The sequence below is a fragment of the Branchiostoma belcheri genome, unplaced genomic scaffold (genome assembly GCF_001625305.1).
Source record: "Branchiostoma belcheri isolate BF01 breed outbred unplaced genomic scaffold, Haploidv18h27 scaffold10, whole genome shotgun sequence".
NCBI lineage: Eukaryota > Metazoa > Chordata > Leptocardii > Amphioxiformes > Branchiostomatidae > Branchiostoma > Branchiostoma belcheri.
The window spans coordinates 2175320-2191322 of record NW_017802380.1 but is presented as its reverse complement, the minus strand read 5'-3'; the positions used below and the strand labels follow the sequence as shown (position 1 = coordinate 2191322).

The window sequence follows — 16003 nt, the reverse complement described above, 5'->3', positions numbered from 1 at the left end:
GTTATCAAACCCCTTTTCTGTTATATGGTAATTATTTTTATTACTAATAAATGTAATGACTTGAGTACGTTTATAAGTTATAGCCAGAGGTGGAAAAGAACAGTAATCTTGGCTAGTAAAGTTAGTTTAGCCTCTACCAGGCGCCAGGGATCGCTGGAAAAATAGCAGAATTGGCCAAAATAAAGGGAATAGTACACCAGGGGAGTTGGTCGGCCAGAGGCAGAGGGTACATATTGTGACCCATGTATGTGGCAAAATGTACTTGAGCTCCCCTGGCATGTTATCTCTACTTGGCCAGCTTCTACTCATTCCAGCCGTGTCCCGAAGCCTGGTAGAGGCTAAATTTAGCCAGGTATCACAGCTGTGGTTTGCTCCACTGATCACTTGCCTTGCTGAGACGCAATTGGAGGAGCCTTGGAGCTAGAATAGGGGTAACGGACATAAACTAACTGGGATGGTACCCAGGCTAGAACAAGGTGACGAGAATGTAGGGCAAGACAAATGGTACATAAATTGTGTTTGCAAGCAGAAGTTGCCAGCATGAACAGTCAATCTTTATTTGCTTGACAATGTCACTACAAGTACCAACAACATAGAGGTAGAGGCAAGATGTCATGTTCTTCCTAACTTTGCTTACATAAACCATGTACGGTGTCTGGAACTAAGAAGACCATTGCAGAAAATCTACATTAGACCATACTGCAAGAGTAAAGCCCTTCAGACAAATTAGCTTTGTGGATGGATGAAATGTAAATGAAATTGGCTATTCACATACACACACCAACCATTCAGGTAATACCCGTATGGACTGAATAAACTTTAACTTTAAATGAATAACTAGAACATAGCTGTGAATATTTCAGCACATTGCGTGCATCCACAATCTAAAACATGTATCAAACACATGATCTGAGTGTCAGACTTAACAGATCACTCCATATCCCAGTCTCTGCTACCTACACTGACACAGGCTGCCTCTTGCTGGACATCATCTTTCTCAGTTTTGCTGCACTGTACCTCACACTCTTCATCATGCCTGTGCAGAGAAGGATGAAGACACTTGTAAAAATCAGTCTCATAGTAGTTGTAAAAGTCAGTCGAAATATTACAGGGTTATGTACAAATGTACATACTAGTATTCAACTGGGAGGGGGACTTCAAGGTCAAATTGACCAGTTTTTCTCTCCCAGACTTCTACTGATAGTGACTTTAGTGAATGAGCAACAAATACAGTGGGGAGTGAATAACTGCTAACTTCACAACCTTGGAATGGGCATTTCAAGTATGTGGTGATGATAGTAACATGAACAAAACTTGGGTTAATATCAAACTACCAAATTCATACAATGTACATTGTACTATATCTATCACTGAAAAAAAGGTAGCTGGACTCACCTGCTGTTAGAATACTCTTCAGACTTTGAGTTATGCTGGATTTTTTCACAATACCCTGCACTCCTGAAAAGAAAACAAAAATTATCATTACCTTTGACAGTGAACAAGAAATTAGTAAATTGATGAACAAAAATTGTGGTGTCCTGGGCCCTCCTAAGATCAGTATCACCCGTACCAAATCTAAACATCTCAGAATTAGAGGAAGAAGAAGATATTAAAGATGTCATACCTCAATAAGTTTTAGGGAATACTGTATTTGGTTACATTACTACTGATATCCTGTCTATGCATTTTCCCTCTAGTCTCGTAAGGCAACAGACATGGATATACATGTAGCAGGAAATTGGAGACAACAAATGGGATAACCTTTGCTGAGACCTTGGACGTAACTTCTGTCATTGTCACTGATGAGCCTGGCATGTTCCAATAACTACCGAAAAACAACCAAACACACACACACATAGACACTGGAAACAATACCCTCTCTACAGTACTACACAGAGGCAAAGCTTTAGATAACATGTATTTTTATGACAAGTATCTGTTTTCTCTCACCTCTTTCTACAACCTCTCTGTAGTCCGCGCTGTGAGCCAGACTCTTCATCACTTCCTCCATATCCTGGTGCCTCTTGTCTCGGTTCTTCTCCAGCCAGATGTGATTCTGCAGTGTCTTTGGCAGCATGTTCAGGTGGGAGTAGACTGCGTGGGGACTTGTGTCTTGCTGTAACAAAGAAGGTTGAAGTACACGTAGTTACATGTGTTACAGTATATGATACTGCAATCAATTGTATTTCACATGGTAGAAAGTTGGAATAGCAACTGCATCTTCATAACAATTGAAAAAATAATGGCACATCCCAGGATAGCAGACTGCCCTTTGTTTCATCTTGAAAAACTATAACAGTGTATCCTTAATTTGAGGCTGGAAATACAGGACATTTTTTTTACAATTTTTCTGTGCAATTGTTCTTGTACATGTACCATGTTTCTTATCTTCACAACTCCACCCCTGATCTGCCCTAAACCATTTATCTTTCTTCCTGCTGCTGAATCCCATAACCAATAAAGATTAGGTGCCAAACAGCTACCTTAGCAGGCTGAAGGTTTACAATACACCCATGTGTACCTCAATAAAAGCCTGTTTCTTGTGCCAGTGGATGTGGTTGACACTGTCCAAGATGGGATGATACAGCTCCTGAAACCTGGCAACGTTGGGCTTCACTATGTTCTGTACCTTCTGCTTATCCTCTCCAACTGTCATGCGGAAATCTCCTGTCATTGTAGTAATACAATAGCTTGTTGATACGTACAGAATATGTATTATCTTTCAGATATACATAAAATAGTAAAATCATCTGTGTAAGCAAAACTGCCAAACTGGGAGCATAGCAAAGGAAGGAAAGAAATGAAAGAGAAACTGAAAACTCATCAGAACACGCTGTGTTATCAAGCACTAGTAATCTATATCTATGAATGATGTTGATGTCTATAATTCTAAATACAGCATTCAATACACAAGGATTACACAACACAATACAACAACTATATTTCTATGGTTACAATGACTTTTATGAACCCACCTGTGTATGAAAGGCTGGTAATTGCAATGTACAGTTGCTCCTCTGTGAATGCCTCAGGTAACATGAGCAGTGCTGCTGCCATGGCACTTAATGTGTTCTGTTGGAGAGCTTCTAGTAACACTGGGTTGTCTCTTCTTTTCAAGATCAGTACCTAAAGAGAAAAAAATACAGAACAAACTTAAGTGCTGTTGGAAATGAGAACAAACAAGCTCATGTCCTTTTCCTTGTTGTAATCATTGTAGCATATCACCTTACATGCAATCTACTATAGCTTTACATTAGATGTTACTAGCCATATAACAGAAGTTGACAGCTTGATGATAGTCAATTTCATGCCATGCTCAAGAGTAACACCTGCATGCCTTGCTGTTACAGTTGATGTAAGATGTGTGACTTAAGCACATTGCTGTATTGTCAATGTCAGTACTTACAGGTTTGTGTAGACGCCCACTGACATACAGAGTTTCCCACTGATGAAGGTCATCAATCAGGTCACTTGTGCTGATGACTCCATACTTGATAAGCTACACAAAATAGTGCAAACATACAGTGTAAATGTGGTTCCAACAAACAGCACAAACATTACGGTATCAAAAGCACCTAGCAAAAAGAAGCATAAGTACGATTTCCTCAGACTTTTTACTTAGCCTTAGGTAATAGAGGACTGTCAAGAACTTTCAGTCACTGATTGTTTACTAATAGGTACATTCCTTTGTAGTAACTGTTCACTCTCTCGCTCTTGCTCTCTCTCTCTCTCTCTCTCTCCTTGGCACCACAACGTACTGTACTTACTCTGTCCTCACAGGGCACTAGTGTGTTGAAATAAACCCTGGCTCCCCAGTTCTCCTGTACCCTAGCAATCCTCTCAGGCCCCAGGCTGCTGAGGAAGGAGTAGTGTTTCCTGTTTCTCCTCATATTCTCCTTGTGCCAGGCTTTAGCGTTGTCCACAGCAAAGATGAAGTCCACCATATTTTGCTATGGGAAAAGGAGAGGTTTGTTATGAATGGTGGATGAATGTTCATCTCATATTTTTCAATATATTCTAAATGTGATTGTCAAAAACTACAGCAATGCATGCTACTATATCGTGTATGGGACGTATGTTAGTATGTGATGCTCCATCAAATATCTTTTAACATATGAAATTTAGTTTGATCTTCATGCCAAGCATGAGGTCAAAATGACACCGCCTTGGTCACCTATAATTTACAAAATAATTCAATCCAACTGAAATAGAATCGAAAATTTGATATCATGATTAGTGACTTACCGACATAGCTTTATGTCCCCTCTGGTGAAAAACGCCAGATCCATAGGCGAAAGCCAACGCCAGGCTTTCTTGTGGGAAGTTGGAAACAATCTTCGACAGCTTTAGGGTCATGTTAGCTACGTGATCAGTGTGGACAGGCGGTCGTCTGTTGACTTTTGGATTTTCTCAAATCAGCTGCGTTTGAGAAGGTATCAGCACGTTTGCTGTGCCTCTTCTACAGTCCATGCATGTGCAGAGGACCTAAAGATGAGCTATAACTGATGAGGTAGCAGGTAAGCTCCAGGTAGAGCTGCAAGGCCTGGAGGCAGCACGTCAGCGCAGTCACTCCGCCATGTTTTGCTTTACAAGAATCACATGTGACTAAAAAGTTTAAAAAAACTAACAGCAGGTCATCCGGGGTGGGAGGGGGGCACGCCGTATCTAAGGTTTGACAATCGACCACGGCTATTCCAAATCACCTATGCAATACCAAATAATCGTTACGTAACGTAAAAGATGTCTGTATCCGACGAAGGTGGAAAAATCAGACGCAGAAGTCGCCGATCACGATACAGGCACGTGTTTTCTTCAGATGGACTGGGTAGACTGGGTAGGGCGTCTGCTAGCTGCTAGAGGTCAAAGTGCGTAGGACAGCAGCCACACGTATGTTATCGAAGTAAGTTGTGTTATTAAATATGACAGTGAAAATAATCAGCTATAAATGTGTCTTTTTAAAGTAAATTCATTATATTTATCTGAATAATTTTATTTAAAAGAAAGCACTGGATCGATATGTTTGATTTAAAAAGGGATTATTACCTGCGTTTAGATGCTGTGGCGGGAAAGGATAAGAAACTTCGGAGGAAAAGGCAAAGCTTTGGTAAGTGTTTTGTAGTGGGTTTTTCCGTTAATGAATTGATTCAGCCCTGCTCATGAAATGTTATTATTCTAATGTATGATTTTTTGAACCAAAGTATCATGTCTATTCAGCTGCTGTGCCCAAAAAAGGTCATTTCTACATCCAAGAAAATTTGTTGACCATAACACACCATGACCCTGTTCATACCAGACTTATATTTAGCGGTTTCAACCGGTTTTCTAAAAACCGGTTTTTATTTAACCTGGTGTGAACGCAAATTAACCGGTTTTTTAGGGGTTTAAATCCGATTTTGAAAAACCACCTCGGGAGGTGGTTTTTGAGGGGTTTTTGAAGGGTTTTTCCACCGAAAAACCTGGTCTGAACGCTAAGGGTTTATTGAACCGGTTTTTGCGTCATAATTCCGGGGTCACGGGTCAGCATCCTGGCCGTGTGCGACCTGCAAGCTTTTTTGATCGCGTTGTTTTGACCAACTTTGAGTTCGTTTCCACTGTTTTTCCACGGTTTTTCTTCATTTTGCGATGGAATCAGCAAACGCAACCTGGTCGGCGAACGGGACGCTCCTGATACTGACTAAGGTTTGGAGAGCAGGAGTCGCCAAATTCGAAAAAGCTAGGGGGGGGGGGAGGGCTCTACCGAAACAAAAATGTTGGAGGAGGCTGATTTCTTGAAGATAAAGGATCAGTGCTGCACTAAGGTAAAAAAAAAACAAACTGAAGACGGCATACAAGCAAGAAGGCCAAGGACAACAATCAGAAGAGCGGGAGGAACGGTTATTCAAACTGCAGTCATGGCCGATTACTAGTAATTGGATATTCACCGGACAGGATTTTTACAAAACCGGTTATCAAAAGTCTGGTATGAACGCTAAGGGTTTTAGCCGGGTTTTTGAAAAACCGGTTGAAACCGCTAAATATAAGTCTGGTATGAACAGGGTCTAAACAAGGACAACAACAACAACTCATTCTTCTGAATTCTAACATAAGTTAGTGTTCTAAACATCAGTAAATAGTGTTGTTCAGGGCCAGGGGTATACTGAATAACTATCAACATTGCAACATGTTTTAGAAAAAGAAGAAACCTGAGAGAATTTATAGGACTGTTAAAAGAATAACGTTAATGCATCAGCTCATAGAAAGGACCAGGTGGGCTCTTCTAACTTGTCATAAATTTATGGTGCGACCAGTGAGACATTTTCCACGCAATCAAAATTAAAAGGTTTATATGTACATGACTTTGGCCCACCATAAATTATGCATGTCTCTCTTCTCAGCAAATGTTGACATGGATGGCACCTAGCTTGTGAAAGTTGAACTGCAGCCATACAGGCCATGCCCAATGTACAGCCAGTACAGGTGTACGTCCAGTAGGTCATTTACTGATTTAGTGTTTACCAGCTGAGGGCATTTGGGAATCTAACGTTACAGGTATATATTGACAGCTCTTTACATTTGTCAAATAACTATGCACTATGGTAGTCCTGGTATGTGGAGCCCTGTATAGGCTCATCCCCCCCTGCGTGTTTGACCCCAACCGAGGGGTGTTACGCAGTACAGTATCAAGATCAAGATCCAGAGCAAGAGAGTTAAAATTTTGATTAAATCCTGATTATTACTGGTTATGCTATCATGACATCAGGGCAGAAATGTCTAATTTATGTCACTCTAAATATAATTACTTGGTAATTAAGCTTTTTTGTCTTCTACAATTAAAGATACATGTACATGCATGCCCCAATGCCTCAGCCCAATTGTGATAAAGTTTTTAATCACACCTCTGCTATTGTATGTTATCAGGGATTGTAAACAAGGTCTGCTATAAAGTCAGCCGAGCTATAAATCATCTTTATCAGCTGGAGGTCGTTTAGTGTTCAAATCACAAATCAATGCAGGTGACTACAACTACAGAATCTAGATATGAACCTATGGCCCATAAGTTTGCATGTATACATGTATGAGATACATGCACAGCAATACATGACAACATTTTGTGTGTAGATGAAGTACCTGTAGAGACTATAGATTTGTTCAAGGACAATATGGAATAATTGTTTTTGTACTTCTTCCAGCTTTTTCACGACCAGCTTTATTCCAATCAAACTGATTCTAAAAGAGTCTGCTAAACACCATACTGAATTGGTATTGCCTTAGAAACAGGCCGGTACTGACTACCCAAAGTAGCTCAGTTTGTGCAAGCTGACACTGACACTAACTTCCTCTAAACTAAATACAGTCTGATGTGCTCATCGTGACATCTTGCTTTTCAATGTTGTGGAATTTTGTTTATGTTCTGACCCTGGCCCACATCCAGGACAGGATCAGGCGGCCAATAATGCACATACCAGTAAATATCAGTTGAGGTTCCTTCTGTGATTTTGGTGAAACTCAAAAGTAAAATCCGTATAGAAAGTTTAATGTTCTTCCTCAGGAAGATCTATTGACTATCACAGCCGTCAACAGTCAGCCCTTGCCACGTTTAGACATTCAGACTATTATAGTGTTAAACATGGAGCATCCATACTATAGCAAGTCTGAGGTTGAGGTTAATATTTCTTCAGCCACTTTTGTGAGATTTTTGCTTGAAACTGCAAAAGTTTGATATGGATATAAATTACTTTAAACTACAGTTCCACCCAAGCAGTATTTTTCATGTTTTTGTTAGAATTACCTTTACCCTAATTCCTTTCCCATTTCCTGTGTCGCAGTAAGAAGAAGTAAGGCCTTAACCAAACACATGGCACTCCTTGGCAACAACAACAGGCAGCCTTCCTTCTCGGAAGTGCTGTTTCGCTGGCATCAGCAGTTTGGGAGCCATGCGGTATGTGGTTGTGGCATGACGCTTGTTGATTCTACTCTCCAAATATGTGGTTTACTTCTTGTCCCTTTGCCAGCTTGAAAGCCAGCCAAGCAGAATGCCTAGTCAGGCGCCTTAAAACCACTGTTTCCTCCTATCCCATTTGGATAGACAGATACATGTATAATGTCCTTGATATAACCCAGATAAAAATGGCTCTTCCTTGATGATCCTTTCCCCTCATGCACTGTAAGACTTGAATAAGACCAAGACCACAAGTAAAATGTTTGTGTCATATAGTACTGTAAATGTATGAATCTCAAGTGAGAAAATTGTGAACTTAAGACCACTGAACATGGTAGACACATACAGTGTATCATATGAGATATTGCATGTAAGTAATGTGATAGATCTTGAGTTGAGTTTAGATATTAAAGTAAACAAAATCTCGAGTGTGGTTCTTAAAAGTGACTATAAGTATCAGGTATGCTAGAGTTTGGGCTGAAATTGATGTCGGTATTTTATGATTTATACACTAAAGGCCTATCATATTACACTGTTAACACATAGGAATAGTGGTAAAGCCTCATAATGCTTGATTCCCATAATCATGTATTATCAGGATGCAAGGTCACTGGTCACTAACTGCTGCAATTTTTTAACGGAACAAAGGAAAAGAAGAACAAAGCCATGTACAGGTGCTAGCCAGCTGCCACACCTGCAGGTGACAAAGAACGATACTTACCTGGGACAATAGTGTAGCCATTAGGGTCATTATCTTTCCACTTCTGTGGCAAATGTCAGAACCACATTTCTATAGATTTTGGACATTGACATTCTCTTGGTATTTGACTGGATAAAAAATGTATGAGATAGATGAAATGAAAATATTAGAAAAGTGGAATGTTTGACTGAACAAAGAGATTGCTTTTATATTAGTAATTGTACTTGTAACAATGGACAGTTCTACATGTTTTTTTTAAGGATTTGTCATCTTGTGTAGTATCCATTTTTATATTAACAAAAATATTACCACAGAATGTTTCAAATCCAACTTTTGAAGAAGGCAAGAAGGTAAAAAGAATACAGAAAACTAAACTAAGTCTTACATTTTGTAAAAAAAAAGTTTGTATGTGTCAGATCTTCATAATCTGACACTATCTCTGTTTTGTACATGTAACAACATGGCTCTGCCAGATTGCATTTTTTTATGCCAGATATGCATGTAGGGAACAGGAACTAATAACAAATGGTGTTTTTTCTTAAGAGTTGAGAACAGGCTGGAAGCAGTTAGACTTTTAAAGAAAAGTACAACCAATATTACTTAAGGCTTACTACTACTACTACTACTAATTGTCATAAAACTACATCCATAGATTACTGTTGTCGTGCTCCTGAACTTCAGTCTTATCAAATACTGAACCTGTAAAATCACTATCAAACTTCAACTTGAACTCAAGAAGCCAAAGTCCTCAGTTCATCAACCCCAAAACTCGAAAACAAGCCGATGATGTCATTGTACAAGCGTATCATATTACGTGGGGTGACCCTGTTGTTGAAAAAAAATCGCTGATGAAGACAACAAGTGGTTGGTTCCAGAAGGCAGTCTCAGCGTTTTCTCATGTACCCAAAACAGATCAGACCTGACCAGACTTACAAAACGCTTTCTGGCAGGACTTCAATTTAAAGGCTTTGCCCTTCTGTCCTTGTCGTGTGCAGTGATTAAATGCCCCTTCACCCAATGGCTGTGCGGTACCCCACAATACCAACAAAATTTATGTGCAGTGTACACAACTTACCAGCCTATCACATAAGTTGACACTGTGGGGTTAATTTACAACTTTTGGTATTTGCTGTGGGCAAATGGTGTCATGCAGGGCCACCCTGTGTCAGCATTATTCTAATTAGCATAAACACTTGCATTGGTCCATAATCCCATTGTTCCGGGGGACCTTATAAATACTGGTGTTCTGTGGGGAGAGATCAGTTTGAGTTGGGACAGCTGACAAGATGAGGGTCCCCGCGTTTTTGGCTCTCCTGTGCTGGGTGGCCTGTGCCTCTGCCTGGGAGTGTGATGAAAGTAAGTTTGATTTCTTCCCAATTCACTCTACTCATTGCCTTTCTGGGAAACAGTTTTGTAACAAAATTGACTTTTTTTTACGAAGGAAGTTTGATTTTTCTTACCAGTCAGATCGGCACACAGTTGTAGTATTTCAACCAAATGTCAACTTTTTGAAATCTTTACAGATTTTTCAGCTAAAAAATTTTCATCTCATAGAAATTAGAATTATGATTTGGATGTGTAACATTATTTGTCCCTATTTTGGAGCCAAGTATTTATTCAGTCCAAAATATTAAATGCATTTGAAACACACTTTGGTAAGTGTATCAATAGTTGCCTAGGAAAGTCGCAAATGGTATCTTTTTTAATATTTAATTTTTAATAACCACAAGCCAACTGGTTGATGCACTTAGATGAATTTGTTTTCCTTTCCCTGGGCAAATTGACTTTCCAGTATTTCCCGTAGTGGCATATGGCACCACCGTTACCCGCAGTAGCATTTAAAATTTGCCAGGCAATTTAACATCATTCTTCTGTTACATTCAATGGCAAATAGTCAAGTTGTAGCTCTGACCTTGTTGGATAGAAGGACTGGTACATTTTTTAAATTTAAGGGATCAAATTTGGCAGTCTAGAGTGTGTGTCTAAATACCAACCTCCCAGAAATATACTTGTTGATGCCAAGATTGGGATCACAACAGGCCTAATGTTTTTGTGGGGAGGTGGATTACCATAACTATAGGGAGAGAAAGGCTTGTCACACTGGGGTTTTAGTGGGGGTTGCCCCCTGAAAGAGTAATACAATAGGCTATGTGGGCCTTCGGAGTGGCATATGGCACTTCAATCCGCCCGGATTAAACGGTGTTTTCTGTTTATCAAATTTCAAAAACTGGAGAATGAATAATCAGGGAGTGGGAAACAATTATGTGTGAATCTGTTTTCAAGATAGCCATCCTTTTCACAGAATTGTTTGAAAAATGGACCACAAAATACTAAAACTGAAAATTGCCTGTGGTCAAAGGGACCTGTTGAGATACTGCCTGGCAGTGACAATTGACAATGATGGCTGGAAATTGACTCAGAATTTTTTTTTACTTGTCTAACAGGTGGTCGTAGATAAAAATTGAGACAAAAAAAAAACAACAAGTATACTCGTCATATTTATCCCACCTTTTTATTATTATAAATGCAGTATGTCAGATTCCATAAAATGGACTGTGAAGGAAATCCCTGCTATTTATAGAATTTTCTGCTCAAGAGTAATACAGCAAAGAAATTGGAGTTCAGAAGAGTTGTCACAAATATTTTAGAAGCTCCAATTATTGACGGACAAATATGATTGAAAAGAGATGTCATTTTTAGCTCATGCCAGTCAGTCCTGTTCTCCATAATCAAATACACTAGGATTTTAGAGCAAGTATGGGGGCCCCAGTATACATATTAGGGCAGCAACCAGGGTCAGAGATTATCTATTTATTCTAGAAGAAATCCTCATTCTTTCTTTAAGTGCCCCAGATGACAGGTATCTCATCCTTTTTCCTTCCCTTCAGATGCTGAACACTTGACGGCCGTCGACATTAAGATAAAAAGCCACGAGGATCATGTGATCTACGGCCAGCTCCACGCCTGTCCACGGGCGGGGGAGGAGCTCAGCCAGAACCTCCGCTTCCGCTTCCAGAACCCGCGCAACATCATCCTGGACCAGGAGACAGGCAGCTTCCAGTACAGGTGAGAGAGAGAACTCAGTTTACGCCACACCGACTTAATTTTATGGATGACATCTGCGCGCGCATTGATTTTCACCTGTTCTAAAAAAATCAAGTCCTCAGAGGCTCTGGACTGGCTCTAAGGCCTGGGTAGTCCATGGTAGTTAGCGAGCCGGTGGTAACTCTGGAGGATGGCACCCAGTCTACTGAAGCTACATGAGTCATGAACTTGTACATACGTGCAGTGCCAATTCATAAATTCTGCAAACGGCCAGCATGTGCCATACATACGTCGCTGAGTACTGCCGCAAATTCACAATACCAGCTTTGTATTCTTTGTATTTTGTAACTTGAAGGTTTGTGATTGCATTCATTTGCTGTAGTGGGTTCAGAACAGTCAGGTGGGGTTTCTGAGTGATTTGCATACAATGGCACCCCACCAGCTTGGCCAAAGTCCAGACCAGGTGAATGATGAATGAACCTGTTTTGCACCCGCAGGAAAGAATAGCTTAGTACCTGTTACGTAACCTGTTTCCCAGCATAGCTAAATTACATCTACAGTGTCATGCGTCAACACTTGTAGGTCACCCAGGTCGGCACGTGCTGTCACCTGTGGCGACTCCACTACATGTCAGCACTTTCTGTAACAATCGATTGTCAGTCACATGTCTGTGCTATGCCAATAACTTAGACTAAGACTTAGTTCCTCCCGTGCAAAGCACACTGGCCAGCAATTGCAAGTTTCCACAACTTTGTTCGATCTTTAGACAGGTTTTTAGCATCCACCAACCGCCAACAGCACCCCTCTATTTTCCAGGTCTTTTTGAAAAGTGCGTCACCATGTTAGCTTTGGTCTCCCTCTCTTCCTCCTGCCCTCTGGTTTCCAGTGAATGGGTTTCCACACACTGCCAGTAACTGGAGGAACTGGTGTTCCTTAATTAGATACCATAACTGGCCAAAACCACAGGAGGTCTCTCTTTTTAACCTCGTTGCCCAAACTCAGACCACAAGTTCAACACCTGTCAGCACTTTTCGTAACAATGACTGTCAGTCATGTGCAGACAGGCGGAGAGGCTTAAATTACTTAACGACCCCCTACATTTGCACTGCCAGTGATTGGAGGAATTGGTGTGCCTAGACACCATAACCGACCGAAACCAAGGAGGTCTCTCTTTCGCCTCCTTGCAGAAATCGACCACAGCTGATACGCAGCAGACCTCGTGTGACACTCTTAAATTTCGAAACATGTATTTTTAGGTTGTGGCCAATTGTGTCGGGGAAGAATCTCTTAATGCCATTCCAATTAATATCAAGATTGATTTTTCAGAGAAAAAAAGCTGAATATAAGTAAAGGAAAGAGTTGGTAATGTACAAGTTTCATCGATCTTTTAAAGATACATATTTAGTATGCAACAAACTTCTCTAAAACACAGCATAGCAATTTAACTGATTTTGCTTATCATGGGACAAAGGTGACACATATCTGTACACCAGACACCGTGTCATGCATACACGTGTACTGGGTAGATCAAAGTTGCCAGACAACATGTATGGCACTTCATGTTATCAGTCGACTTCTCCAGGGCATTAGTTGTTTGGGTGGTGGTCACAAAAAGTTCACAGCTCAGAGTCCACTTGTGAATGATACACACTGATGCAGATTTGATTCATATTACTGTTTTAGGACTCTAAAATTGACAATTTAAACATTTCAATCCTTGCATGTAGCATGAAATCAATAATATGACAAAGGGTTGAAAATCCAAAATTTGTCCCCGGACACAACAGTCTCTGGCATGAATTTTGTGCATTGTCACCAAATGGGCAAAAGTGAACATTCAGAATCTAAAGCTTCCCATTGGCTACTGAAGATGATGATCCTTAAACCATCAAGACCAATTTAGTTTTTTTATAGCTATTCAAATCACTGTATAAATTATACTTGTTCATTTGGCTTACCATATTGTTGGATGGCATCTTGGGTGACTGCTTGAGACATTTGAAGCATTGTCTGAAGTGTATTTCAAGTGAGCAGCAATGTACTGACTAGTTACAAAGTTGACTGACCTTCTCAAGTACATTATACTGGTGGTAAGGTGATAAAACTCTGAGTGCTGAGTCAAGTACAACAAAGGTCATAAAAACATTACCTTTACCTTGTTTATTTGTGGAGAACTTGAGACAAAATCAGTGCGCATGCCCAAACCATTGTTTCAGGTCAGGTTCACGATCATTATATAATTCCGAACAAATAAACAGTACAAAGTCCAAGTGCGGAGACAATGTGGTTATAAAAACATAAGGGTACAGTATCAATATTTATGTTTGTTTACTCTGGCTCTGAGGTGCAGACTGAGTGGAGAGTTTTCATTCATAAATTTTGTATGTTGCGTACCACTTAAGATAGGCATGATTTATTTAGTCCTACAGGTGGTCTGCTGGACTAGCCATGAGGGGCACTGGGCAGCTAGAACTGCAAAGACTAATTAGCCCATTAAAAGCATTTTCATATAATGTAATTCACTTTATGTTCACGCTAGCAAAATTTCACAGTCTGAGAAAACTGGATATGTTCACGAATTTTCAAACTATATATTCACTGTGGCGACTGGTGCAGGAAAAGGAAAGTCCGGGAATTATTTGTTAACTGTTATGATGATCAGGTCACGGAAGTGACAGTGAAAATAGTGAACATAACAGTACCGTGAAAAAATCTGGAAGTAACATTTTATGTTGTTTGTATTCCTGGGCCAGCCCTGACCGAGAACACTTCAGCGGTGTGGACAACTTTGTGTACACAGTTGAGGATGAGGTGGAGCGCAGTGAGCCTGCCAGTGTCTTCATCAGTCTCCGCCCACAGCCCGACGAGCCCAGGCTGCAGGTGCAGCATGTACAGGTGGGTTACCTTCCTTCATGTGTTGTGATCAACAGTATTGTATGTTACTGCTTGAAGTCACCATTGTGCCTGGACCAAATTTCAGCTAGCTTTTTAAAGTTTTTAAGTTAAAACTTTAAACCTTCTATGTCATGGAACAGTAAGCTAGAAAAATAACAGTCTGCATGCTTAAATATTATTTTGAGTCATTCTTAAAACTACATTGTGAACATGTGTGAACTTTTTTTGCTGTGTTTGCATAAAGCCTGTAATATTCTTCCACAAAAATGTATCTAGTAGAGGGTATTGAATTTATTTGTGAATTAGAGAAAAACTTGTATTGTAACTGTGTTTGGACCATAGTTATATATGCAGACTTGTTACATTACCAAAAGGTAGAGATGTTGTCCATTTGGTTTTGTTTGGTCAGGTAAGACAAATATTGTATAATCAATACTCGAATGTGACAAATGCGGTTCAATATTACCTCAATATGAACTTTATACTTTGTACCTGCCCACCTTGTCAATAGGTTTTGTCATCAAATACATGCTTTAACTTGCATGTATCCAGTTTGCATATTTTCATATAGATCTGTCCTTACTAGGCTTTAATGTAGCATATTTACCGATAATAGGAATTCTCTGCCATTGTAGAAATATAGGAAGTACATATATGTACATACAAATTAAATGTAATTCAAATGTCTCATTCTACTACATATACATACTACTACGTATACTATACATGAAACAATGTCCTGTAATACGTATAGCACGTATCATACAATGCTGCCATTACGTAGTTGTTCCTTACACTTGATAATATACAATGTCAAGTAAATGTTATTTCTCTTCTGTAGGGCAACGAAGGTGAGGTCATCCCCCTTCACATCCAGGCCCAGCTGGAGGATCAGGACGGTTCTGAGACTCTGACTGTGACTCTCTGCAACTGTGGCCAGGAGGTCTCCTGCAAGTCTGGTACATACAGTAATTATTCTTGTGTCTATGGTTACATTACAATGCACATGTAACTAATAGATTACTATATAATGTGGTATGACATACAAGGTCATGCCTACTTCAGTTAAAATTTGGTGGAATCAAACAAATTTAGTTTGAGGTTACAATGATATCACATATACAAGAAGTCAATTAACTTTGCTGAGATTCTGTGGAGAATAAAATACTCTCATTTTGATCTTAAGTTAAATCATCCACAGATCATCAAAAATTCATTTTCCATATGCCCTTAGCTTGCAATACAGTCATGTACTTTTCTTCCATAGTCTATGACTGATATCAGTGGATATTTCTGTCCTTCCCACCATTCCAGACTGTCACTGCCAGCTGAGTGTACCATCTGGGTGGAATTGAAGTCTTCTAGAATTTGCAGAAGATTTACCTGATTGCTATACTTATTTTCTTCCATAGTCTATGATGAATCTTAAAGGCTATTTTTGTCCT

The 16003-nt window shown here is 39.8% G+C and overlaps 2 protein-coding genes across 17 annotated transcripts in view; one reads left to right on the top strand and one right to left on the bottom strand.

Annotated features, from left to right (window-relative positions):
* Nucleotides 1-549: 549 nt before the first annotated feature.
* On the bottom strand, nucleotides 550-4411 carry LOC109469393 (phosphatidate cytidylyltransferase, mitochondrial-like). The gene is made up of 8 exons (XM_019767899.1): nucleotides 4246-4411; nucleotides 3768-3950; nucleotides 3407-3499; nucleotides 2976-3126; nucleotides 2522-2667; nucleotides 1951-2116; nucleotides 1396-1458; nucleotides 550-1036 (listed from the first exon to the last, which is right to left on the bottom strand). Exons 1-8 carry the CDS (start codon nucleotides 4354-4356, stop codon nucleotides 957-959), a joined length of 993 nt encoding a protein of 330 aa, XP_019623458.1. The 5' UTR covers nucleotides 4357-4411; the 3' UTR covers nucleotides 550-956.
* A 5420-nt stretch (nucleotides 4412-9831) lies between these two features.
* LOC109471661 overlaps nucleotides 9832-16003 on the top strand; it is a 43174-nt gene continuing 37002 nt past the window's right edge. For 4 of the 16 annotated variants that reach the window (XM_019771067.1, XM_019771044.1, XM_019771037.1 and 1 more), the window contains exons 1-4: nucleotides 9848-9974; nucleotides 11507-11684; nucleotides 14417-14558; nucleotides 15400-15517. In XM_019771067.1, the coding sequence (XP_019626626.1) occupies nucleotides 9905-9974; nucleotides 11507-11684; nucleotides 14417-14558; nucleotides 15400-15517 (508 nt within the window). In that variant the 5' untranslated portion in view covers nucleotides 9848-9904. Of the gene's footprint in view, nucleotides 9975-11506; nucleotides 11685-14416; nucleotides 14559-15399; nucleotides 15518-16003 lie in introns of all 16 variants that reach the window. The other 12 variants (XM_019771022.1, XM_019771073.1, XM_019771008.1 and 9 more) reach the window with 7 other exon arrangements.

What these genes read in the sequence shown, in the direction of transcription:
- LOC109469393 (XM_019767899.1), bottom strand. Translation starts at nt 4,356, where the DNA reads ATGACCCTAAAGCTGTCGAAGATTGTTTCCAACTTCCCACAAGAAAGC. An exon ending in TAGTGCCCTGTGAGGACAGA is followed by an intron (nt 3,500 to 3,767) that starts GTAAGTACAGTA and finishes TATTTTGTGTAG; the next exon opens with CTTATCAAGTATGGAGTCAT. An exon ending in AGAAACAGGCTTTTATTGAG is followed by an intron (nt 2,117 to 2,521) that starts GTACACATGGGT and finishes TCTTTGTTACAG; the next exon opens with CAAGACACAAGTCCCCACGC.